Source organism: Phyllostomus discolor, chromosome 14, assembly GCF_004126475.2.
Source record: "Phyllostomus discolor isolate MPI-MPIP mPhyDis1 chromosome 14, mPhyDis1.pri.v3, whole genome shotgun sequence".
NCBI classification, from domain to species: domain Eukaryota; kingdom Metazoa; phylum Chordata; class Mammalia; order Chiroptera; family Phyllostomidae; genus Phyllostomus; species Phyllostomus discolor.
In genome coordinates, this window is record NC_040916.2 from 30939452 (window position 1) to 30965644 (window position 26193).

Genomic DNA, 26193 nt, shown 5'->3' on the forward strand with positions numbered 1-26193 from the left:
AGCAAATTCCCCGCTCCTATCATTTATTGCCCAAGTGTTTAAAGAGGGTCCAGGCATCCCAAGCTTTTTCATGTTCTAAATTTCCACCGGAACTGAATTTGCTTTAAAGGTCTGGTGTTGGTAGTAATATGAAATATCCGGTTCTGGCCCCACTAAAACGAAAAGTGTTACAACTCTACGCAGTGGTGGAAAAGAAGACAACATCTAGTTTGGAAGTCATAGAAAACTGTGGTTATATTTATTTTCTGACTTCTGGAGAAATTACAGAGAAAATTCAACATGTGTTTTCTTTAGTTCTGGGCAGGCCCAGAGTATCCTTTCAGCCAATGACAGCTCACAGGGGGCGGAGCTGCACAGCGTAGCTTTCCAGACGGCCAAGACCTTGTTCAGAAGTGTGTTAGGTGACTTTCTCGTGGTCCAGCTCCCCTTCCTGATGACTTTCACCCTGAATTCCACACGCTCGGTGCAAAGCGTGTCCCCCGGGGCCTCTCCTGGGGGGCGGGGCACTGGGGCACGGGGATCAGTGTAACAAGGGGGCCTCTGATTTAGGCTCCAACCTTCCCAAAGGCCCCTCCCCAACCCCCACTGCTCTTGACATGATTCTTTAACAGGGAAATCATTGACTGTGTCGCTGGCTATTTGAAAGTGTTCGTTCTTAAATAAACATAAACTACAGCACAGTTTTCGTAACTTTATTTTGGCATTTCATTTTTTTTTCAATAGAGGGGGCTCCCCAGGCCTCCGCCGGCCTCGGAAAGGCCTCAGTGTGTCCACCGGCTGGGGCGGCTGGGAGCTGCTGGGAAGGAACCTCAGTCCAGAATCGGAAGAGGTGGAGCTGAACTGTCAGCGCCTCTCACCCGCTGGGTGGAACCGGGCACACGGCTCACCCTGCCCTGGCCGCGGATTTCTCATCTATGCAAGTAGAGCCAGACTCTCACTGTTCCCTGGGACTGCTGTGCGGATGAAATGATACCATAAATGAAAAGTATACTTTGCACAACATAAAGTACTCCATATGTGCCAAGTGAGATGTGTTAGCCACATGCCTGGCATCTGTAGAATTTAGAGTATGTGGTCAGGGAGTGGTTCCTTCCTACGTAAAGGATGTGGAGACGGGACTAGTAATAATACCTAAGCGTGGAGCCTGTCTCCATGCCCGAGACACTGTTATCAGTGGAAAGTGGCTCAGGATGTCGGTGCCATCGCTGGATTTAGTCACCGGAACTACCCCACACACACACTGTCTGCATTCGGAAACTACAAGTCACCAATGAAACCACAGTTGCCAGCAACGAAAATCCAAATAAATAGTTTTTAATTATGATACATTACTTATTACAGTAAAAATTGGCATTTTCCCCTTCAAAAGCAGAAGCACCAGTCTTAGAAGGTATAGTATGGATGGCATTTTAAGGGAAATGGAGCATAATCCTATGTGCAACGTTATCTTAGTTTAGAACGTACTTTCTAAAAGTAAAGGAACTTCACACGCCGAAACCCGCCGGGACGGACACGATGTCATGCTGAAGAGTAACGTAAAACCCCCACTTCAGGTGAAATAAATCCACTTCAAACGAAACACGGTGTACCGCTGAAAAGATAATGTGAAAAATTAAAAAGTACAACTAGCCCCAAATGGAGGGATTTCTTAATACAAATAGAACTCGTGTAGAGGTTTTTTTTTTTTTTTTTCCTGTAGTTTCCGTCGTTCTCCGAGAAACTAAAGCCGATGCTTTATTTTGGGATCAGCGCTCCCACGCGGTCATCCCGTTTTAGTTGCACCTCCTCTGTGGTGGACCCTGCCCTAGGTCACGGGGGTGGGGGGGACGGGGGGAGGAGGGGACAGAGAGGACACAGCCCTACCTTGGAGGAGCTCACAGTCTAGTGGGGGGGGGGGGGGCAGACACATCGACACTGGTTGGAAATTATAAAAACTATCAGACAACTTGAGAAACTCCTTCCGCAACCAACAAGCTTCGGGGGCTACGAGTGGACGGTGAACAGGGAGGACGCCCAGTGCAGAGAGGGCCCGGCGGCTTCCGCATCATGTGACCTCCGCGAAGGCGGCGAGGTGGTTCTGCAACGAGAGAGCAATCCGAGGTCAGGGTCTGGGGGGGGGGGGGGGGGGGAGGCGCCAGCAAACGCTTAGCGCTTCGCACGCGATCGTCAGCCTAACCGCACACCGTGTGGCCCGTGCAGGTGTCGGGTGCGAAACCACGCGGCGTTGCGGAGCTAGTGCTGAGTGTCAGGACGTCGGCTTAGCCGCTACTTGCAGGTTGCGTTTCACAGTCTTAACGAACCAAGGAAAGGCGAAGACGCCGTACCTGCTTTTTCTGCACAGGGAACTCTGGCGTCTGGAGAGCGGAAGAGCGCCGAGCCGGGCACGCGAGCACCGTGCTCGGTGCTGCTGGAATGCCGGGGCTTCGCCGGCACCGCTCCCGGGAGGCAGCTGGCGCAGGCGCGGTGGGGACGTGGTGGCGTTTGGTACCTGACCCAGTCCCACTTAAACACTCATTCTTTTTTTTTTTTTAAGATTTTATTTATTTATTTTCAGAGAGGGAAGGGAGGGAGATAGAGAGAGAGAGAGAGAGAGAGAGAGAGAGAGATTGAGAAACATCAATGTGTGGTTGCTGAGGGCCGTAGCGTGCAACCCAGGCATGTGTCCTGGCTGGGAATCGAACCTGCAACACTTTGGTTCGCAGCCCGCGCTCAATCCACTGAGCTACGCCAGCCAGGGCTCAACACTCATTCTTGATGCAGGAAGCCAGACCACAGGCGGTCCTCTCTGCTGTTTACCTGAACCACAGAATCCTCCATGAAGCCTTTTTGTTTTTTTTTTTCCCAAGCAACAGAACTGGGTATGAGGAAGCCCTGTGGCATGGCTAATAGTTACACGGGGCCAGAGGGCAGGGCCCGACCGTGGCTGCTGAGGCCCTGCAGTGGAAAACGGGTAGGGCACAGTCACCATGCCACACACAGGGTTGTGTCAAGGTTGAGCGTAAGCGACGGTGCCCAGCCACAGCGGCGGCACCACGGAAGGGATTCACCACCCCGGTCCTGAACGCCTGGTAGAGCAGTTTCCTACGGACTCCGAGTCAACGGCGTCCCGTGGGATTCCATGAAATGAATGCACCCACGTGGTCTCTCCCGTGCACGGGAGCCCTCTTCCGATTCAAGTGTAAAATGTTTAACGAGTTAGAACAGTTTTGAAAAAATGTGTGCAAACACATTAAACTTCGTTTTTGCTGAAGGCAGGCCTATCACATCACCACGAGGGGAACAGCACTAACTCCTGCCTCAGGCGTTCTTTTATTTCTAGGTTTGACCCACACGACCGTAGAGAAAAACGGCATCGGTGAAAGTCAGGCGTGAGCAGAGCGTGCTCGCCCCTGCCTCCTGAGAGGACCTCGGGAGCTTGAGTTTCCCGTGTGAACTGCCTGATGACAGTGTCGGGGACTTCAACCGTGTATCTCGAAGCTTTCTCGAGTTTCCCTTACAACAGTGCGGGCGTGGCTTTGGGACGAAAGGGACTTATCAGAGTCCCATGACACACAACGATCCGATAGAAGCCATCGGAACCGCGACACAGTACATCACGGCCTTATGTCCACGGGCCTCGTGAGGACACGGAGTCTGTGAGCTGAGAAAGTACACTGGATGCCCAGCGTTTCGACACGAAGTTGCCCCTTGGGAGCCGGCCTGGCAGGCAGTGAGGGCTGGGAAGACGGGGAGGTGTAAATTGGAGAGTAATCAGTGCGTAGCAGCGGGTGGGGAGGTGAAGGGGGAAGACGTGGTGGTAGAAAGGAAGGAAAGGAGTTAAGAAAGAAGAGGAGCAAGAAAGGGGGCAGTTTTCGGAAGGGCTGGGAGTCCGTGGTGCCTTGACCTGGATAATGACATGTCTACCAGGCTTGTTACGTTTGCCGAGGCGGTCCTGAGCCCAGGGGATAGCCACCAGTCACCTGGCAAGGTGGACCACAGATGCTGAAGGACCAGAAGAAAGCAGAGAAAGGACCAGAGACAGGTTGCTGACCGTGCACACCAGGCAGGACAGAAGCAGAGGAAAAAGCAAGTGATGCAGAAGTGACGGAGAGTGGGCAATGGGACCGTATAAACATTCACACCATCCCAAATAGGGATACAAGGTCGTCTTAGGAATAAGGCCTTGACCGTATGACCTTTTTAATCCTTACGTGAAGACATTTTTTCATTGCTTTTGGGGGGGGTGATGGGGCGAGAAACATCAATCGGCTGCCATCTTGTATGTGCCCCAACCAGGGATCGAACAGCAACCTGGGTATGTTCCCTGAGTGGGAACCGAACCCTTCAGTCCACAGGATGGTGCTTCAACCAGCTGAGCCACACCAGCCAGGGCTGACTGTACAACTTTAAGTGTGCTGTGGAGGCCCGTGAAACACTGAGTTCAGTCTTGGCATTTAAAAATCACGGTTCGCCGACTGCTAAAGCTTCCCATCCCTGCCTGCAATAACCCTTTGCCTGATGCTAGGCCATTACCAAGTTCAGCTGCAGGGCGACCGTTTGTTTCCAGACTGCCTACATTTTGAGGTCCCAGGGCCCTGGGAAAGTACCCGCTTTTTGTGACCAGCACCATTTCCGTTTCATGTCACCCTTAAGCGTTCACCTCTGAGATGACTTCTCCGATTTGGCTGGGACGAGAAGGGTGCCGCTCGGCTCGGGCTGGTCATCAAAAGGCGGTCGTTAGCAGGGAGAGAAACCGGCGAAAACACAGTCTCAAAGTGACTGTGCACAGAGAAGAGAACATTACAGGGGGAACTGAATGGTAATGTCTAAGTCCATGGAAGGCTATACCAGACAGCCCAGGGCCCATCTGTTCATTAATTTCACAGTCAAGGCCAAAGGAACCCACACCACGGGATGAAAGCGATGGATTCTTTATCTCGGCAGGCTTTACACCGTGAGATAAGTTTTCTTCTAGCCTGGGGAGCGGCTTTCACTGAAGGAATTGGGGGAAGGGACAAGCTGAGGACGAAGGACCTCGCCATGTGTAAGACAACGATTCTACAGTACAACAGCTACGTGAGCGAGACGTGGAGGCGCACAGCCTGAACACCAGAGAGCGCGTGCCTGTGCGGGGAGTCACCACCTCGCTCACTTTCCCACGGGCAGCTGTCTCAGGCCTGCACAGCACCAGGACCGCACGTAACATCTGCAGGCCACCTGTGTCGAGGAGCAGATGCCCAGGCAGACGGGCGGGCAAGGGGCCCCTCCTTTAGAGTAGAAGTTCCTATTTTGCAACCATAAGTCTTATTAGTAGAGAACAGTGCAAACACGCAGTAGGCAAACCAAAAACACATGCACGAAAGCGTAATTCGGAGTCACAAAAAAAAGTGGACTACGTTTCACTCCTCAGGACAACGATGGGGCCTTTGGCCCCAAGTCACACAGTCCGAGGCTCGGGGTGCAGAAGGAGAGCAGACTCGAACCCAGAGCTGAGGATTAGAAAGTGCCGCGTCTGTGAGAAAAGCACTCACTCAAGTCCATAGCAAGTCAGTGAGCAAGATACTGAAGCCGGTCCTTGAGGGCAGGGTTCCCGTGCAAAACATGCCCCTTTACTGAAAAGTCACTTTAGATCCTTAAATTTGGTAAATTCTGAAGTCTATGTAGCACGCCAATTTGGGAAGCACTAAGGTCGACATAAAAAATCTGTAGTTCACTCTTTTGCAGAAATTCTGCACTTTTTAAAAAAGTGATTGAGAACAAAATTGCCACTTATTTGTGACACGAACATTTGGCGATGACTCGCCAGCAGACACGACGTGCCACTAGCGGTTCCCCTCGGAAAAAAATAGGGGAGCGTGCAAAAAGAGCACGTCGCAAGGGGAAACGAGAAAAGCCAACACAGGCAGGGCTGTGTGGTTGGGGGATGCTCACGAGAGAAAACTCAGTGAAAACATGAACCACGTTTGAAAGAGAAATAATCACCAGCGCCAGATCCCTTGGGAGAGTGGTAGAAACCTGCCCAGAAGGACACGTTTTTCTGTATTTGGCTCCGCGTTGCGGCCCAACGCCCACGCCAAGGCCAAGGCCAGTGCGCTCAGGCGCACCTACGTTTATTGCCTTAATCGCAGGTGTTCGCAGTGGCTGACCCCCAGTATCCAGCCGAACAGCCTCACGAGACAGTCTTTGAAGGACCTCCCCTGGGAATGCTCCTCTGGGCCACGCTCGCTAGGTTGGGTCCGGGACACCTACAAAATGTGTTTCACGTATTAGTTCAGCGTTTCTGCAAACACTGACTTACTGAGTTGGGCAAAGGGTCAGTCGGTTGATGTGCGTTGAGTCGCATTGTGACCACGCGAGACCGGACGCTGAGGTTAAATATTGTTCTAGCATCTTTCTTCCCAGAGGACTCTAAGCAGCTTTTTGTGTTACAAGGGGAGGTTGTCAGCGACCAGCTTAGGTTTTTAGCCTGAACATCAGATGGGGTGAGTGCAGAGCAGGTCTTTAATCCAGTGATGTAGTCTTCAGCTTTACCAGCAAGGAAGCGGTGTGGGCCAGCGGACTTTGAAGCCAGGGGTTTTAATGTGGGCCCGCAATAATGGAACTTTTCACAAGCTATTTAACCTTTCAGAGACCCAGCTTTCTCACCTGGGAAACGGAAATAATACCCTTTAAGTGGATTGTATTAAGATCAAATGAGATTATATGCACAAGGTCCTTTTCTCCTCAGACATATTCTAGTTGCCTAGAAAAGCCACAGACATGAAATAAAAAGTAAAAAAAAAAAAGTAAAAGAAACCATGAAGCTTTTTAAAAAAAATGGTTGGAATTTTGCAGTTCTGCAAGTTTACAATAATAAACTTTAAAACCCAAATATTTCTCTTGTTTTAAGATTTTATTTATTTATTTAGAGAGGGAAGGGAGGGAGAAAGAGAGAGAGAGAGAGAAACATCAATGTGTGGTTGCTGGGGGCCGTGGCCTGCAACCCAGGCATGTGCCCTGACTGGGAATCGAACCTGTGATGCTTTGGTTCACAGCCCGAGCTCAATCCACTGAGCTACACCAGCCAGGGCTTCAAATACTTCTTTTAAGATTGCTACAAACTTATCGGGGAGCAAAGGCCGAACCTGGATGGATGGGAGGGGTCACACTGTGTGTGCTGTGTTAGAGTGTCCTTCTTTTTTTAAAAAAAAGATTTTATTTATTTTTAGGAAGGGAGACAGAGATAGAGAGAGAGAGACATCAATGTGCGGTTGCTAGGGGTCATGGCCTGCAACCCAGGCATGTACCCTGACTGGGAATCGAACCTGGGACACTTTGGTTCCCAGCCCGCGCTCAATCCACTGAGCTACGCCAGCCAGGGCTTATAGTGTCCTTCTTCACGCACAAAGCACTGCTATGGATACTGCTTGTGTAACAGAACATGCTACTGTCTTTTAAAATACAAAATCTGGCCCTGGCTGGTGCAGCTCAGTGGATTGAGCACCTGTGAACCAAAGGGTTGCTGGTTCAATTCCCAGTCAGGGCACATGCCTGGGTGTTGGGCCAGGTCCCCAGTAGGGGGCGCGCAAGAGGCAACCGCACATTGATGTTTCTCTCCCTCTCTTTCTCCCTCCCTTCCCCTCTTAAAATAAATAAATAAAATCTAAAAATACAATACAAAATGTTTCAAACCCTGAGAAGCACCCAGCACGAAGGATTAAGGCTAAGGACTCGTGGTCCTATAATTATTAATAAATGAATTACAGCTGCAGGGAGGCCCGCATCCGAGCTCAAATGTGGTCCACCCACGTTCTTCTGGGAAAGAAGATTTTGGGAACCATTTCTTCCTCCCCAGCGCCTCTGTGTCCATTCTGACTTTCAGATGAGCTCAGAGTTTTTTGGCCATTAAGGGCTCTTTTGGGTGCTGTGTGGGAAAAGAGATTAAGAGCTCTTTCTCAGAGAACGGCTTCTCCCTAGAGGAGGAAGGACCCTCCGGGCAGCTATCTTGGGCGAGCTCATTAATCCGGAGGCCCGCCCGCTGGCAAGGGACGCACGGGCTGCAGACCTGGAGAAGTATTTCCAAGCCCTCGGGAGCCAGAGACGCTGAGGGCTTCCCCCAGTGACTCCCTAGGAGCCCCAGTCCTCCCTCCTGGCTGCGCGTCGGAGTCGCCCGGGAGCTTTTAGAAAAATTACTGATGCAACCCCTCGGACTCCGGTTTAATCGGTGTGGAGCGCAACCGGTCAGCGGGAATCGTACATTAGGCTCTCCGGACGGCTGTCATGTGCAGCCGTTATTGAAACCCACTGTTTCAGAAGCGCTGCGGGCCCAGCTGGACCGAGGCCAGCGGCTGCCTCTGCGCCCAGGTCGCCGGCCGTGCCTGGTGCCGCACAGGCCCTGGGCCCAAGCCCAGGCCGGCTGGACAGGAGCCGTTGGGGTTGGGTGTGCATCCCGGAAACTCGCCCTTCCACGAGCGAGGGACGGACTCGGGGCTTTTACACCCGCCCGAGAACGGCTACCTAACCTCGCAGAAGAGGCGGGTCGGCAATGTCAGCATCATCCAGCCTACAGAAACAATTCCATAAAACCCTACCGTTTTTTTCTGATTAAAAAATGAGCGTTACCCCAAAAAGCAGTCATTCTGAATGAGTCTCAAAAAAGCTAAAATCTCCGCATCCAAAGACCTCTGGGAGCTGCACCGTGTGTGCCTGGCCGAGAGCCTCACTGGGCACGAGGGTCTGGAGAAAGCCTGGGTCTCACGCTCACTCGACACTTCCCAGTGGTCGACACGGAAGTCTGCGGCTCCTCGTGTGTCTGCGGTGCTTGGTGGTCGGGGTGGGGGCGGTCTGTTGGAGGCCATGGAGAGGATGGGATCGCTGGATGCGACCTGGAACTGGACCCCGCAATCAGAGCCTCCTCACCCCGTCCCTGTCCTCGGAATGGACGTTCTACCTGCCACTCCCACACTAGGAGCCACTTCGAGGACCCCTTCGTTTATTTTTGCCAAGACTGGTGAAGATGATGAAGAACAGTATGTTCTGCATTAAGGATATGACTCACACCCAAAGCTTTGACCATTCATCCTCTTTTTTTTCCAGTGTCTCCACTTTGTTTCTAATTTTATTTTTCATTTATATTTTTAATTCAATTCTTCATTGGCATTTCAAAGGTCTACATTTGGGAGAGGCTTGCCCTCGCACTATTTTTCCCGTGGACAGGCGGAAGTGAAAGCAACCCTCCCTACGCCTAACCAAGGTGGCGGCGAGTGCACGGGGATTCGAACCTGTGCAGCGGGATGTCGCACGGAGAGCGGCGGAGGGATCTGAGCCGCAGCTGATAATGGTGATAGCCATGCAGCACACCTGGACATGCACGTGGGCAACGGAGCGCTCTGTTCCGCAGTCTCGTGCCAGAACACGGACCGGCCGTGTGGCCGAGGGCATGTTCCCTAACCTGCATCACCTTCTCTTCGAACAGGAAGAAGACATGGAATTCCAATGAAAACTGGAGCGATACTTTAGGTGTGAAGTTCTTTGCCTACTTCCAGGCCCGTATTCAGCGCTCGTTGAGGATGAGCTTCCCCGTGCATGAGTGCGTGACCACGTCTGAGAAATCCCGCCGAGTGGGCGAGAGCGGGCTCCCGGTCCCTGGACCCCCAGGAGGCCCCGGACAGCTCCGGGGCCGGGGGCTGCTGGGAGAAGAGTCTCTGGGGACTGCTGTGGCAGGTGACCTGGATTTTCAAACTGCAAACAATAGGCACGAATTGCTTGATGCTTCTTTACTGAAAACAACAAACCCAACAAAATGTGGTTGTTTCATAAGATTGTGGGTGGGTCATTGTTTATGTGCCTTGTTTTAGTCAGCTAAAACTTGACATGTTCTCTACAAAAGATGTCCGTGGTGTCGTGGAGCTCCAGATTGGTTAGGAGGGCCTCACATGTGTTTCTAGAACCCTGTACGGAAACAAACCTGAGCGAGGAGGGGGGTACATGGCGAGAGGTTCCCCACGTGACTACCTGGGTGTGCATGGAAATGATGTTCTGACCCATCCCTGTCTGATGCAGGAATGGCAGCGTGGAAATACGCCGTCATCAACACTGCGTGTATTCACGCAAGTGAGAGGAAGAAACGTGTTTATGCTCAACGGCAGTTTACTGAAAACATGCTTTCATAAAAGGCCTGCCAGGTGACTGAAAAAAAACGTGGCCTTTATTTTTTGCATGGTACAATTTATAAACAGTGTGGAGAAACGAATACTGAATATTTGGGAGCACAAATAGGGAAAATAAGAACAACATGTGCTCGTTTCTCTACCCTCAAACGTTGATGCCTGTTGCAATTTTTATGTTTCCATTTTCCGCGGACTTCTTTTAAGCCTAAATTAGATACATGAGAACAGAGCACAGCATGCAAACACTGACTGACTCCGGATGCTTTTCCTAAGTGCACCAAGCTCAGATTGAAGGCAAATGCCTGAAGAAGCATGGCTAGACTCAGTCCCACCGTTCTGATGCCCGATCACTAATAGAGTTGTTTTGGCGAGATCCTACGTAACAGTTAACATCTCGGTCCAGCAGCTCCATAAAACAAAGATCTGCATTATAGAAAGCGAATGAATCTTTAATGGGTTGCCATACTTATCCACGTCCACATTCTGAAACCTCAAAGGGACTTATCCCGGGGAGCACCGAAATGCATAATCATATTTGTCTTGGCGGGGAACCACAGGGCTGTGTTGCTGTTGCTATGACACTAATGTGCGCCGTGTTTTATGGCATAATAGTGTCCGCACAAGCTCTGTGTTTCATAGACACTCTGGGTGAACCTTTAATTCCATGAAGTACTTCTATCGGGGTGCCCTAGTCTGACATAAAATGAAAATCCTGTTACAGAAATCGTTGATCTTGCAGGGGGGAACTCCCTTGACCAAAGCACCTGCTGTGTGCCGACAATTTTGTTTGTGATCTGGTCGTTCCAACGATGACCCTGGAAGGCAGCCGTGGCTGTATCAGTCTTCAGGTAGGGAGAGGAGGACGAGCTGGTGTAATCCTGCCTAGTTATCACGTAGCCACGCCAGGCTCCAAACCCGGGACCGCCTGCAGCTGCAAAAGCCTGCCTCTGCCCCGCACGCCCCTCCTCCCACTTTCCAGCTCAGCCTGCACCCGGGCCCCCGAGACTGGATAATCTGCAGAACAGCCGATGCATTTGCTTGTCTGGATCCTTGCGACTTCCCCTCACCCGTCCGTACACTCTCCTCTGCGGTTGCCATGGGAATGGATGCTGGTCATTTCCACCTGTGATAGCGCGCACTCACTGCCGTATCTAGATGCATGTAACGTCCCCACTGCTCCCCGAGTTCCTTCAGGAGACGCTGCTCTTCGTCTCGGAGCACCTTCCCACGCAGAGCCGCCGCGGTGCTCCCGTGGGCGCGGAGCCCCTGTCGGGACACAAAACTGTAGCCTTGCTGGTTAGTCCCAGCACTGCCTCCCCTTTCTTGTCCTTGGGAAGGGGGCTCCCCTTCGCTTCGACTACTTAGATCACACAGACCTAAGAAAAAAAGGACGCTGGGGTTTAAGCGGAAAAATTATTTTCTTTGAAACCATTTGCTCTACCAACAATTTAGCTCTCTGAGTTCTCCTGACATAGCCGTAAGCCTGTTCTAATTGCTTAATAAAACTACATAGGTAGGAATTCCTCTTAGATGGACCAGAAATACTCCTTTTTCTACCAGACCCCATCCATGCTTTTATCTGTTTTTAAGTATTTTTGTTCCCTTACGAGATAGCGTCCCTTTCCTGAGTTGCTCAGGATGGTGTCAGTTAAAATCAACAGTGCGCCTGCGTACCGTCATGGCACCTGAGTGCCAGCCTTGGAGTGGACACAGCAGGGGCAGGGGACAAAGGACAGGCGTGTGTGCCAGGCTTCGTGGCCGCAGTGAGTGCAGCCTGGCCCAGCGGGACCTGGGGGAGATGTCACGTACCCCCCCCCACCCCGTGCTTAGTCACGGGCAAGGGAACCCTCGGAAGAAAAGAGGCAAAGGCAGGGGTGAAAGGGCAGCGTGTGTCTTGGGGTGGCGATGGGGCTGGTTCCTGAGTGACACCCGGGCTAGCAGGGTGGATCCCCGAGCTAGGTCAGGTGACCCCTGCATGTCTGAGTGTGCACGTCCCCCCAACATGCAGGCATTGCAACCTAATCCCCAATGTGATGGGGCTAGGAGGCGGGGCCTTTGGAAGGTGATTAGGTCACGGGGATGGAGTCCCCCAGAGTGAGATTAGCGCCCTTAGGAAAGAGGCCCCAGAGAGCTGCCTCCCTGTCCCCCTATGAAGGCGCAGCGAGAAGATGGCCCCTGGGAGCCAGACGCCGGATGCACCAGCACCGTGATCTTGGACTTCGCAGCCTGCAGACCTGTGGGAAATGCCTCTGTGCTGTTTGTTTGCCACCTGGTCTCCGGCACTTTGTAACAGCGGCCAGCGGGCCCAGAGAGCTCCCTGATGAGGCCTGGCACCCGACCGAACACGGGCTTGGCCGCCGGAAGTCTGGCCTGTCAGAGCGGCACGACACAGCTGTCCCGAGAGGGAGGCCCTGTTGTCACCTTTGTCCACGAGCTGGGTGTTTGCTTTGTTTTGCATCAGCGTGGCTCCTCTTCATCTGTCCTCCATCCTGAACAGCACACCCCCCTTCCTTTCCTCCACGGCTCCCCACTGCCCGCAGGGTGAGAACCAGCGTCGTCACCATGTGAAGGCCGCTCGTGGGTTTCCCCCAGGTGACAAACTCCTTTTCTGAGTGCTTACTCCCCGTCCGCACCTGACATCTGAGGACTTGCCTGGTCCTAACCTTTGTCCTGTTTTTCAGTCAGGAAGTTATATATATAACAGTCGATGCGTTTGCTTCTCTGGGTCCTTGGGGCGTCTCTTACCCATCACACACTTTCCTTTGCAGTTGCCATGGGAATGGATCCTGGTCATGTGTGTGTGTGTGGTGTGAGGAGGGGGGGTGTTATACAAATACATAATATATATACATAGGGTCTGTTTGAAAAGTCCATCCACTCTTAATACAATGAGAACAGTTTGCACAACATCAACGTGACCTGGCAGCCCAGGAGAGTGGACAGGAATGCGCATGTGTGAGCAATGACGACTTCACTGTACTAGTCAGTGGGGGGTGGTAGACACCATTAAATGAGCGTGTGCACTGTGTGGCCGTCACATTCAAAATGACTGAGCGAGTGGAGCAATGAATCTGCATCAGATTTTGTGTTGAGCTTAAACACTCTGTGGAAACTATTCCGATGACTCAGAAGGCCACAGCTATGGACAGCTGGTGATTGACAGCTTCATCACGACAACGTGCCTGCTCATGCATCTTGTTTCATGCAGAGTTTTTTGATGAAACTCAAATCACCCAAGTGACTCATCCCCCTTACATCCCAGATTTGGTGCCCTGTGACTTCTGGCTTTTCCCAAAACTAAAATCACCTTCGAAAGGGAAGAGATTTCAGACCACTGATGAGATTCAGGAAAATATGATGGGGCAGCTGATGGCCATTGGGAGAACTGGGTGAGGTCCCAACTTTGAAGGGGACTGAGGCATCATTGTCCTGTGCACAATGTGTCTTCTTCAGTAAATGTCTGTTTTTCACATCACATGGCTGGACCCCTCCCGGACAGGCCTCATGCATTACAGACATTTTGTGTATCACAGGTATCAGCCTTTGAGAAGAGTGTTGTTTGTACCGTACACCGTCGTTGGCCTTTTATAAATTGTTTTAAACTCCTTTCGATAGCTGTTATTTTTAAACATGCTTGCCCCTCTCTTTTTCTAGTTAGCAACGCCAAGAATGAAACAGTGACACCGAGTCTCTCCTCTGTGACATCTGGGAATCACCACACGTTTACGCTGTCGGTTGTATGACCTACGATTTGTCTCATCTTGCCATCGCTCTACTGTTGCATCTCGTCTCTTTCCGGGGTGCTCTCACGCGGCGCTGTTCCTGTGACTGTGTTTCCCACAGTCAGTGCCGATCAATCCTACGTTGAATGGTTTCCATTCTTTCTGCCAGCTCCTTCATATCTTGACGTTTCCCAGTGTGAGAGCTTGGATACGGGCGTATTGCTCAGTGAGCAGGTCAACAATGGTGCAGTTCCTGAATTCTTATATATATGGTCTCTCATGATTATCTGAATACTTAAATGACCTTTTGGGTGGGAATAGAATTCTTATGTCACACACATTTTTCCCCTTAAGAACTCGAAGACACGACCCCATTCCATTCTGGTGTCTAGTGTTGTGCCGGGAGGGGCCTGAGGCCGGCACGCTGTCCGTCCTGGGTCGTGTGTCCGCTGTGTGTGTGTTAGCTCTCACTGGGTGTGTACCTCCTTCCTGCAAAAGCTCAGTGGCTTCTGGCAACAAAAATGTGTCCTTCCTTCATCCTGCCTGTTGGTGGTCAGGCCCCGTGCATCTTCTGAGGGTGACAGGGGGACACCTGGTTCTGGAGCCCAGGCTGGGGGAGCGGCTCTTGCTCCCCAGAACATGGCCTTGCCTTGGAAGGAGCCCCAGAGCACGGAGGCTGGCAGAAAGTCATGGTGGCTCCATACGTTTCTGACTGACAGGGCAGAGACCAAGTTCAAAATGACTGGACCAGAGGGGACCCTCTGCCTAAGGAAGGGGGTGGCTCACAATCGGGAACAGTAACGCCATCTTCTCCAGCTTTTATAGGATTCTCTCTGCAGCACTGACATTGAGAAACCCCACTAACATGTACCAAAGCTCTGGAGTATACCTCACTGTTCCCTTGCACCCAGCTAACGCCGCTGGCCTAGAGACTCGGGTGTTTATTCAGAAGAACGGCTTCCTTCAAGAGCGTCTGACGATCGCCGTAGCTCCGTGCATTCTCTCCCGCGGGATCTGCCGGGGTGGGTGCATCGGCCCTCTGATGCGCCCTCCCCTCCGGTTTCTCTCTCCAGCCGGTGTTAGTCCCCTGTGCATTTGCAGCGCACGCCGCACGCCGCCTGCCCCCCGCATCACGGACCGGACTCTGCCGTGTGGGTGTCGTGCTCTGCGGTCTCGGGGACACACCGGCGTGCATCCTGCCGTGACGGCATCTGACTCTCTCAGCAGCTCCCTCGCGGGCCAGGGGGCCAGCGACCTCGTTTCTCGGGTCACCTACTTCTAAAAGCTGCCCCCACCGTGGAGAGGAGCTGCTCCCCTCCGCAAATGTAACCGCCTTTCTTGTCCTTCCCCTTTTATTTTCAGAAATGTACTCTAACTGGTATCAAACTTCCACAGCTATCATCCTAGGACTGAGAAAACTGAGTCACAGAGCACGTAAGTCAGCGGCCCCTGGTCAAAACGGCCCAAAACCCCTGGCCAGTCCACCTCCCCGCCCAGGGGAAGGACGGCCACAGCATCAGGCACTGGTCCCTCCACTGAGCCCGTAACTCTCCACCGACACGCACTGATGCGCTACTCCGAACCGCTGTGATGATGATGCTTCCGGTGACAGACATTTAGGCGAGGGCGGGATGCGACGGGCTGGCTCCCACAGATGGATCTGCTCATAAAACCAGCCGTGATGACGCTCAGACTGGCTTTCGGGGAAATCAGGACTCTCCCACATAAACCTCGGCCATTAAGTGTGTGACAAACATCCCATGATTAAGGGATGAATCGCTGACATAATAATGGAGACCGCCGGCATGCCGTAATCACCCTGCACCTTCCCGTTGCCCAGACGTGTGCTTCAGACACACGGGGTGACATAAGCACTTGGTGCCTCAGGGAGGCCCTTTGCGGTCTCCACCCCACACTGACAACCAGAAAATAACTGCGAGTGCTCGGCCGTGAGAGGCCCCGGCCCAGACTGCCCCCCCCCAACCCCCCAGCTCCCTCCTCTCCCCCGAGGACCAGCCGCAGGGATCTCCCGCTATCGGTTATGAGGACGGAACCGCAGGAGCAATCCTGCATTGCCTCGCTTCCCGCCGGGAACTGTGATGAAAAGCAATCCGTTTCCTGCACACGCTCCTTAGGACTCCTTCTTGAGAAGGGGAGGAGAAGCCGCTGCGGGCTTCCCCGGAGCACAGTCCTCCGTCAGCCCCCGGCAGAGCGCCCAGGGAGGCCTGCCGTGTCTCCAGCGAGGAGCGCGGCTCTGATGGGCCGGGAGCCGAAAGTGCGGGGGGAGCAAGCCACCCACTGTGCGGGCTGGGTTCTGCCCGGGAGCAGGGAGGACACGCGTGGAGGGCAGAGTCCGGCTCCGGAGGGGTGTGCTTGGGTGCTGGGCAGGTGGGGGTCGGAGGGGAGAATTCCACCATTTTATTTCCCAACTACCAGAGTGAAACAAAGCACATAAATTTCTCATAAACAAAGAAATTAATGAAAAAATCAATAAACACCAATCTCTTGCAATCTAAAGACTCTAATAGAATATTTTTTTGATTTCACCATCTCCTATTTTGATTTGAAAGAGAGAGAGAAACATCGACTTGTTGTTCCACTCATTTATGCACTCACTGGTTGATTCTAGTACGTGCCCTGACCGGGGATCGAACCTGCAACCTTGGTACATCTGGACAACACTCTAAACACCTGAGCTACACAGGCAGTCACCATCTCCTATTTTATTTTATTTTTCAATGATTTAAACATGCATACCTTTTTGAATTTTTTAAGCTTAATGTTTATTTTTTTACATTACTTTTTAGTCCCCTTATATGCCCCCCTCCCCACCCCCAGCAATCACCACACCGTTGTCCATGTCCAGGAGTTCTTTTCCCTTTTTGCTCAACCCTTCCCCCCTGTAATCTCCCCACCAGCTACTATTTTAAAACTCACTGTAAATAAAAGTGTATGAACATAAATTCAACAAAAAGAACTGTTAAACCATTCAGGGTATAGAATGATAGCACTGTATACAAATATTTGGCAACGCCCAGCAAATCTTTGGTGGGAGCCACTAAAGGACCTCGTGCAAATAACTGTGTTCACAGCAGAAGACGGTGATTGTTGTCCAAGTTAATTTCAAAGATGTGACATTAACCGTTTTCTTCAAGTTCACGTTTAAGATCCCCTCCTAAATTCTGCTGCTTCCTATCTTTATTTTACAGCAGAGAAGATCCAATTTTATACATATTATTCATTTTTAAAATAGACTTCATCCCCTCAGCGTGTATCCTGACATCTGACACTGAAATGCTCTTTGCTGTGGATCAGCGATGTGGGCTTCTGCCAACTGCTTGCCCACGCAGAAGTTCGGACTTCTGAGCTGCACCGTGGGGACAGTCCCTGCCACGGGGCACCAGCGAAGGCCCTGGGGAAAGAGGAGGGAGCAGCCGGTGGCTTGGAGAGGAGAGGGTGTATTTCCTTCTCAGGGCCACCTAGTATGTGGACCGCTCCGTGAGCTCATCCGGGGCCCAGGCTGTGGGGTGAACAGTCCCCGTTACAGATCACAGGGCACTCCAGTTGCCACCCTCTCCGTCTGCAGAGAAGGGGAGGGAAGGTCCGGGACGAGCTCTCCAAAGAGACGGCCCTCTGTGCACACAGTCCCTGGTCTGAGCTCAGTGGCGCAGGCACATCTAAGCGCAGGGGACATGGGGGAGGGCAGGCTGCAGCTGGGCCGCCGTGGGTGGGGCAGCTGACATCAGGCTGGGGATTCGACTGCTAAAAGGAAGAAGAGGAGAGAGGAGACTGGGGGACTATTAGCAGTCTGTGCCCCTCTAAGGATACTGAGCTTTAAAACTTGTGGTAAGAAACCACAGTATAGGCCGTGGCCAGGTAGCTCACTTGGTTGGAGCCTTGCCCCTATATGCCAAGGTTGAGGGTTCAATCCCCGGTCAGGGCACATACAAGAATCAGCCAATCAATTTACGTGTAAATAAGTGGAACAACAATTGAGATCTCTCTCTCTCTCTAAAATCAATATTTTTTTAAAAAAAGAAGTGAAATTATTCTTGTGGAGCACAGAAGTATTCTTGTGGAATTTCACAAGCCAGCAGGGTAGTGCTGGCCACATGCTAAGTGATCCTTAAACAGCAGTCACCATCATCCTCAGCGTCCCCATCGCCACCGTGGGGTACCCCCTCTCTCCCGGACGCGTGCGCTCCCTCCACGGCCTCACGAGTACCCGCCAGGCGGCGTGTCCTGGACCTGCACAGGAGTGTCCTTGCTCTTGAGACGGCCACTCCGCCTCAGCAACTTTTCTCCTCCTCCCACACCTTCTGTGCTCTCACCCTCACCGTCGCCTCCGAGGCCCCGCGTCCCTCTGCCACACGACGGTCCTTCGGACACTGACAGGAAGTGACCGCTGCTCCCGTGAGTTTCCTGTTCTCCGATCGTGGTGCGTCCCTTCCACAGCCTCTCAAAATCTGTGACCCTGGGCGCCCCCGTCGTCCTGGACACCCCCGTGCGCTCACTCCACACTTATTTCTCGAGCGTGACTATTCTGTTTGGTCAATGTTCGCCTTAAAAGCACATCACCACGGGCACTCACAGCGTTGCACGTGGGTCTGACTCAATGTCCTCAGTGGGCTTTGCATCAGGGACTCTCGGTGGCTGTGTCGCCTGTGCCCACGCGCTGGACGGTCCCCTTCCGTCGGTGCAGTTCACCTGGACATATCCCCCTGCATGAACGTTTAACAAATCCAAATACACAGCACGCCCTTTATTTCTAGTGAACTAACTGTAATCTTATAGTAATCTCTTGTAACAGGGTGCAGCCAAGAGGGGGGCCCCAAATAGGGATTTGGAATGGGGTCCAGAACTCAGGGTGTTTGGGAAATATTAGAGAAAAATACATACAGGATGTCCTTGCCCCCAGCAGTCTGAGCTGGGGGATGGGACCCTGGAGCAGGGCCATTGAGAGCTGTTTTGCACAGCAGCAGCTTTGCAGCTAACCTCTGGTATGGTCATTTAACACATCTATAACCTTTAATTGGTTGCATAGATATGTTAAATAGCTGTGGCCATGCTCTGAGCCAGGGGGATGGAAGTGACTTCCACCCAAGACATAACAGAGAGGCAACTCCCTCTGGTTACAGGGCCTGCGTGGGAGCTTGTAGATGATTGGCTCCAGGCCATGGGGCCACGCCTGCCCAGACTTATGATGGCAGCCCGGCAGCCCAGCAAACCTGGGAGAATACTGGAATGCTGGCAGGTGTAACCGATTGTAGGAGGAGTCGGAAATGGGGCTGCAGAGGAAGATTGGTGCCGGGATGTAAACCCAGACTCTGCAGCTTTGACGAGGGGAGAACAACAAGACTTTGGCAGAGTGGGGACCCCCGTGGCTTTGGGGAGAGTGAGGACCATGTGGCTTTGGGGTGTTCCCTTTTGCCACGTGGCTTAGGAAGCAGGAGAGACTTTGCCTGGAAGAAAAGGGGAGAAAGGACTTTTGCTGGTGGGCCATGAGGAGGTGCCACATGGCCTTGGATTAGCTGGAAATCATGGCGGCGACACAGCTGATGGTGCCGGGAGCCTGAATCTCGGACTTCTACTTCTGTTTCTGAAATCCGGTACCCCAGATTAGGGTAGGGGGAGAAGGAAGGACTGTGTGCATCTGTGGGTGTCCTAAAGGGCTTTAATATGCCAACGAAGACACTGGGTCACTACTTTAAGTCTGTATAGCTTTAAATAAACATTTCCTTTCCTTTTCACAAACCTCTGGCATTGAGAGACATCTTTCCTCTGGCGGTGGGCATAGCAAACCCAGTGGGGAGTCCTTTCGGTAATAGTATACCGTACCCCCCCTTGGGCCTGTTCTGTAACGCTCTCAAGAACTTTTTATTCTTTCACCCAGTGTATTCATCGTCCCCCAAGAGCCACACCATCGAAACCCCCGAGGAGCATGCAGGTGATGATCCACCTAAGACAGCGAACATTCCACCAATTACAAAGGTGCGGATCTGCCACATCATTTAATAAACACGCAGCTCACAGAGGTCTCAAGCACAGTTTTTGGTTCAATACCTGGTCTCTATACTCATTGTCCTGCCCAAGGAGGCCCTGACCGCCTCTCAAAGTGCTCCCTGGTTTGGCCCCACCCAGCACCCCCCCACCCTCCCCTGGGGCCTCCCTGATGAGAACCTGTGCCCCGAGATTCCACAAATGTTCACTGAGCCCCGATTCTACGCCAGGAGCTATGTTAAGCAGTTTCTCTCACATAGCTGACCCTTGAACAACGTGGGAGTTGGGGTGCCAGCCCCCGTGCAGGCGAAAATGCACGGGTCACTTTAGACTCCCCAGAAACGTAACTACCAACAGCCTACCATGGACCGGGAGCCTCCCGGGTCACAGGGCAGCTGATGAACACCCGAGCTGTGTGCTATACGTATTATACACGCCACTCTGACCATACAGGAAGCTGGAGAAAAGGAGGTGCTACTGAGAGAGGCCCAGAAAGAGAAAATCCATTCACTGTATTTATTGGGAAAATTTGCATATAAATAGACCCACACAATTGAAACCTGTCGTGTTCAAGGGCCAGCTGTAAATGGAGCCTGGAGGAAACGGAACCTACGCTGTGAAAGGAACACATGTATTCTCAAGCAAAACTACCGTGTCGCCTTGCCTTTGCATGAGACCATCACTGCACAGCGCTCCTCTTCTAGAAGCTACGGCAAAGTACAGAACACACCCCCCACCCCCTCACCCCCAGCACAGGCACCTGGCCCTCCCCATGCAGGATTCAAAGACGTGGCCCACGTGGGAGCTACCTTTGCTAAGACGATGTCATCGGTGAACTACATGCTTGCTGGACTCCACCCAGACTGCGGCTCGTTTCAGTGGGTTGAAATGACTGTGCAAGCGACACCGGAAAAGACACCGGCGTTCGGGCTGCCTGTCACTACCACACCCAATAAGCAATGACAGCGATTGAATCTTTATGGGCACTTTATTCAGATGGCTGGTGATCTGAGAGGATGGCGGGTTCACATCCTAACGCACCATCTTGTCTTTTCTTTCCAGGCCCAGGTTTTTATAGCAGAGAGTACACAAGGTGCGGTGAGGGGTTTTGAGATTCAGGGAGGATTGGGTGAGAGAAACTGCAACATCCCTGTCCTGGGCAGTTGGCTGTTGCCAGGGGCAGGGGGTGTCTGCCCCTCCCTGACACACAGCGGCCCGGATGCCTCCACTGGTCCCCAGGCGGTAATCCTTAGCAGTGCCCCAGGAGGCCGGCTGTTTTCCCAGGAGGCAGGATGGGCCTTATCTATCTGTAGTTTCTGAAACAAAAGCTTTAACATACACATGACTTGCTAAGCCTTTAACTATTTATTTAGCTTAAACTCAATTTATCCAACTCTTACGTCCCCTACCACAAGGACCATCGGGAAGAATCAATCACTCATTTGCTCTGGGTACCGATCACATGTTAGAGTTTAAATTATGCATCACCTGTGCGGAGGTTACCTTTTCCAAGGGACTTTCCACTCGAGGAATGCTGACCATCGGCGTGTGAGCCAGGCCGTCCACGTGCAGGTGTGGCTCAGGCTGCCTCCCTTTGAAGTTATTGACCACGCACACGACCTGGAGTTCCAGAAAAAAAATTACAGTGGAAAGCAAAGCCTTACTCCCTGTGAGAATGAGCTTTCTGAGTAGCTCAATAAATCTAATAATAATAAAGTATTCAAATTCTTTAAATGTTAAATGGATATAACTTGACACCCAGATTTATCTCGTAAAAATGTAAAGGGTACCCCGGTGCATATGTGTTCCAGACAATTCATCAATTAATATGTAGCTCAGCTCGTGGTGACAATTTTATTATGCCAGCATGTTCATTAAATGAGGTAATAGTCGGTGCTCAACTATATCCAAAAATAACACCATAACCTTATAAAAATTCATAGCGAGCTAACCTTGCCCCAAATGAGGCTTAACCTACAACTTAATTTAAATGCTAATTATTTCCCATTGCTTCGAGAACATCACCGAACTCATAACAAACCCACCACAAGGGCACTCTCTAATTAGTAACTTCCTCCTAATTAACGTAGGTCATTGTCTCTCCTTGCACCCTATCCACACCTTGGCATTTCAACAATGGCTCACCAGGGCCGTTACTGAAGGAGAAGGCCTTTTACAAGAAGGGACTTGACCCTGTCCCACGTGACGATGCCCCTGGGAGACAGAACTTGAACTACACCAGAGTCTGTCCTTCGAGAGCGCACGCGCCAATGAGTTCTGGCGCTGTTCGGCGGGAATGCGAGTTCCCAAGGCCTCCCCTCCAGGTCGGAGGGTCGTAGCTGAAGGGAGGGGCCGAGGAGTGAGCCCTTCTCCTTTCGTTTTGTTTTTTCTTTGTTTACTCCCTTCACCGTGTCCACCCAGCCCCCACACCCGTTCCCCTCCGACAGCTGTCAGCCTCTTCTCTCTACTGGGAGTCACTTTCTACTTCGTTTTTAGTTTATTTTGTCCATGAGATTCCACATACGAGTGGGACATTTGTCTTTCTCTGGCTGCTGTATTTTGCGTAGCATAGTTACCTCCAGGTCCATCCACACAGCTGCAAAAAGTAAGATTTCCTTCTTTTTTTACAGCCGAATAGTATTCTACTGAGTATCCGCTCACGGGCACTGGGCTTCCTTGCAAACCTTGGCTATTGTAAACAATGCTGCAATGAACGCAGGGGCGCATGTATTCCCTCTAATTCGTGTTTTGGGTTCCTTCAGATATATTCCCAGAAGTGGGACTGCTGAGTCCATAAGGCAGTTACATTTTTAATTTGTTGAGGTATAAGAGTTGGTACTTTTTAAAAAGATTTTATTTATTTATTTTTAGAGAGGGAAGGGAGGGAGAGAGAGAGAGAGGGAGGGGGGGAGAAAGAGAGAGAGAAACATCAATGTGAGGTTGCTGGGGGTCATGGCCTGCAACCCAGGCATGTACCCTGACTGGGAATCGAACCTGCGACACTCTGGTTCGCAGCCCGCGCTCAATCCACTGAGCTATGCCATCCAGGGCTAAGAGTTGGTACTTTTAATATGCATTCTAGAAGCTTCTGATGCAGGTGGATCATACCTTGAGAAATAGTAAATTAAACAGCACAGGGAAATCACCTGTTATTATTTGCTTATATTAACTAAGGGTTAGATAGTCTTGAACGTTCTTTTGCTGGGTTTTATATTCTATTATCAAATCAAAATACAGGATTCACTTGCAGTTAAAGCCTAACATTCACTTTTTAAAAAAAATAAATGCTTAATATATAATTAACATTTACATTGTATATTTTCACAAATGTTCCATTGGAAAGCCTTTTCTTTCATAGGTCTCGCCACTGAATATTTTCAAAGGCCAATGAGGTCTTGGTTACTCTGCAGATTTTAAATGAAATGTATATATCTACAGAGTAACAGCACACACTGTGAGAAGTTAACACGGAAAATATTTCCTTGCACATTGTTACAGAGTCAGTACCCTGTACTTCCCTGAAGAATGGCAGATCGGAAACACAGATGAACACCTGGGCGTGGTAACTCACACGTCCCCTTTACCACGGCCGGCCGGCTCTTTACAGTCAGGGGAGGGCTGGGGACAGACTCGGAAACTGTAATGAGGAACGGACAGAGGACGGAGGACGGACACTGCTCGCCCTGGAGCGGGGTTGGCCTCTTTTGTCCTGTGTGTCTGGTTTTGTGCTCACGGGAGCCTGTGGTTCTTGTCACGACAGCACTCACTTCTGCATGCAATGATAAGGCCAAGGTCGTCGACGCGAGTCTCTTCCGAGATGGTGAGCTCCAAGGAAGCGGGCTGTGTCTCCTCCTCCTTGCTCACCGCGGAGGGTGGCCGGGTGGCCGAGGGCGTCTGTCCGCGGGCCAGACGCTCTAGTTCTCTGAAGTTCCATGGCGTGTAAAGTGACTGTCCTTGGGAACGTTCTACAGCCACACGAGCGACTTCCGGGCGTGTCACTGCACCCGCTCCCGCGAAAGCAACACGGTCACCGCCACCCGTGTGCTTGCTGACTCCTCCCAAAAGCAGAGACAAATTAAACTGGTCCATGTGTGATCGTTTTCCTTCTTCCTCTGTCACACGGGTCAAGTGCACGGGCTCTGGGATCAAGGCCATGGGGGCCTGAACACAGGGCTCCAGCATTTACTGGCTGTGTGAGCTGTGCCTGCGTCCTTTATCTGCGAGAGGACGGCGGCAGCTCCGCCTCCGCGCGCCGCACCGTCGTCGGGACTCACCGAGTCGGTGCAGTAAATGGCACTTAGAAACGCGTGATGTTGCGGATGCTAACGTGACAAGCCACTGCTGCGGCTCGGCAAACCTGAGCTGTAGGCAAACCTACACCTCCTGAACTGTGATGCACGCCTTCTTTGGAAGTGCTTTTGGAAATGCATTTGTATAAAATAATATTAATTGATCCGCAACTCTCGTTCGGCTGGTATTTGCCGAGTATGTTCATAGGCGTGGGGACCCTGTTCTCCGAGCTCAGTGGCCTTGCGCCGGGGGCCAGAGTCACGCGTCCGACGTGTGGCAACGGCAGGATGCAAGCCCAGGTCTGTCCGCGCCCCGGACCCCGACTTTGCTCTCCGACACGTCCAGAGGACGGACTTCCCCGCCGGGGCAGACGCGTGGGCTGGACGAAGCCTGCTTGTGAGCAAGAACACCGACCGGCTGGATCCGCCTGCCGGATTTGCAAGGAAAAGACGGAAGCAGAGACTCGGGGAGGGAGGGAGGGTGCGTATCCGGCTGGATGACTGCGGAGCCCAGGGGGCCGGCGGGAGGGTCTGGGTTTAATGCAGCAGGAAAGACGTTTGTTGTTGCTGTTTTGTTTTGTTATTAGCAATGAGTTGTTTCCAGGTGTCCAGAGGAAGAGAGGGAGGCGTCAGGAGGAGAGTCTGAAGGGGCCAGGCAGCTAAGAACCTGCGGGTACCACTGCGGGGAGAGGAGCCGATCTAATTGGACAGGTTGTAGTCACGACGGCAAAGCAAGAAGACGTGGAAGGAATGGTTTTGCAGTGGGGACGAGCTGGGACAGGCTGAGTCACCGGGAGGAGGAGCGGGACCAGGAGAAGGAGTCGAAGACAGACACCAGACGCTGGCTGGGTCAGGGTGACAGGCCGCAGAGGCATGGTGCACGCAGCCTGGTCTTTGCGGTGTCTGGGACTCTCCATGAATGCCGGCGCACCCTGCAGGCTCATGGGAAACACCCAGGGCATTGCAAGCAGAGCCGGAGTCACTGCTCAGGACAAACCTTCTACTTCGCTGCCGAAATGAGAAACCCAGCCGGTGGGTGATCAGGGGTGGTCTCCGTCCTTCAGCTGCGTTGGCTCCAGTGTCTCACCAGACGCCGACTGGTCCACGTGCTGAGCCTCGTGACACCCTCCTGCCCGGTCAGTCCCTCTCGCCTCCCTTGCTCTGTGTCACCTGTCCCTTCCACCCTCACCTGGAGTTTCGCCCTCCGGCAAACCTATTTTCAGAGCACCAGCCTTGTCTTGGGGCCAAAGGGACGGGAGGGAAATGACCGTCTGTGGGACTCAGGCCCGTCCTCCGCCGGCCCGTTCGCTGCACTCACGCTGTCTCCTCTCACCTGCGTAAATCCTCACGAGGACCCTGGCGGGAGGCCGCTACTCGCCTGGTCCGAAGAGGATGGAACGAGGCTCGGGAAGGCCAGACCAACGGTTCGGTGGTAACAACTGAGCAGGAGAAGCTGGGGCTAACCCAGCCTGCTTTTCTGTCTCAACTGCCGGGGGCTCCCAAAGCACCTCTGTTTATCAACAAAAGCCCAGAATATTCTCTCAACACCTGGGCCATCTGAGGGATTCCCCCTGCGCTTCTCCATTCCCTCTGGCTGTCCCTCAGGCTGGTGACAGGTACCCCTGCAGGACACCCCGCCCCCCTCCCAGGCAGCTGCGCCCAGAACACAGGTGGGCTGCCTCCGTGCTTGTTGTAGGGGGCACTTCATTCCCCTCTGTGCTCTGCGCTCCCTCCCCTCATCCTCACGCCCCAGCCTAGACCCTCCAGCTGCACAAACTCTTCTAGTTCACGCATCGCCTCCTCCTCCTGGTTTGCCGCTCATCCCCGCAGAGAGGACGTCGTGCGTCCGTGTACCTGTCGCTCCGTTTAACCCTCGGTACAACCTGTGTCTCTCTTGTTGCATGCAGTATTGTGACTTATGACAAGAAGGTATTGGGTCCTTTAGATCAACAGCACATTTCTCGTATTTATCTTTTGTTTTTGTTGTGTTATGTGAACCTGTTCCAACTGTGGGGAGTGAAACAAGGAGAAGTTCTGGCTCCAGCCTGGGCCCTG

At 52.2% G+C, this 26193-nt stretch overlaps 1 protein-coding gene across 1 annotated transcript in view; it reads right to left on the reverse strand.

Annotated features, from left to right (window-relative positions):
* Positions 1 to 1862: 1862 nt before the first annotated feature.
* The window catches only part of PLPPR5 (phospholipid phosphatase related 5), a 78017-nt gene continuing 53686 nt past the window's right edge, over positions 1863 to 26193 (reverse strand). Inside the window, exons 5-6 of the mRNA XM_036015265.1 lie at positions 21353 to 21469; positions 1863 to 2077 (exon numbers count right to left, since the gene is read on the reverse strand). Of these exons, the coding sequence (XP_035871158.1) occupies positions 2045 to 2077; positions 21353 to 21469 (150 nt within the window). The 3' untranslated portion in view covers positions 1863 to 2044. The remainder of the gene's footprint in view (positions 2078 to 21352; positions 21470 to 26193) is intronic.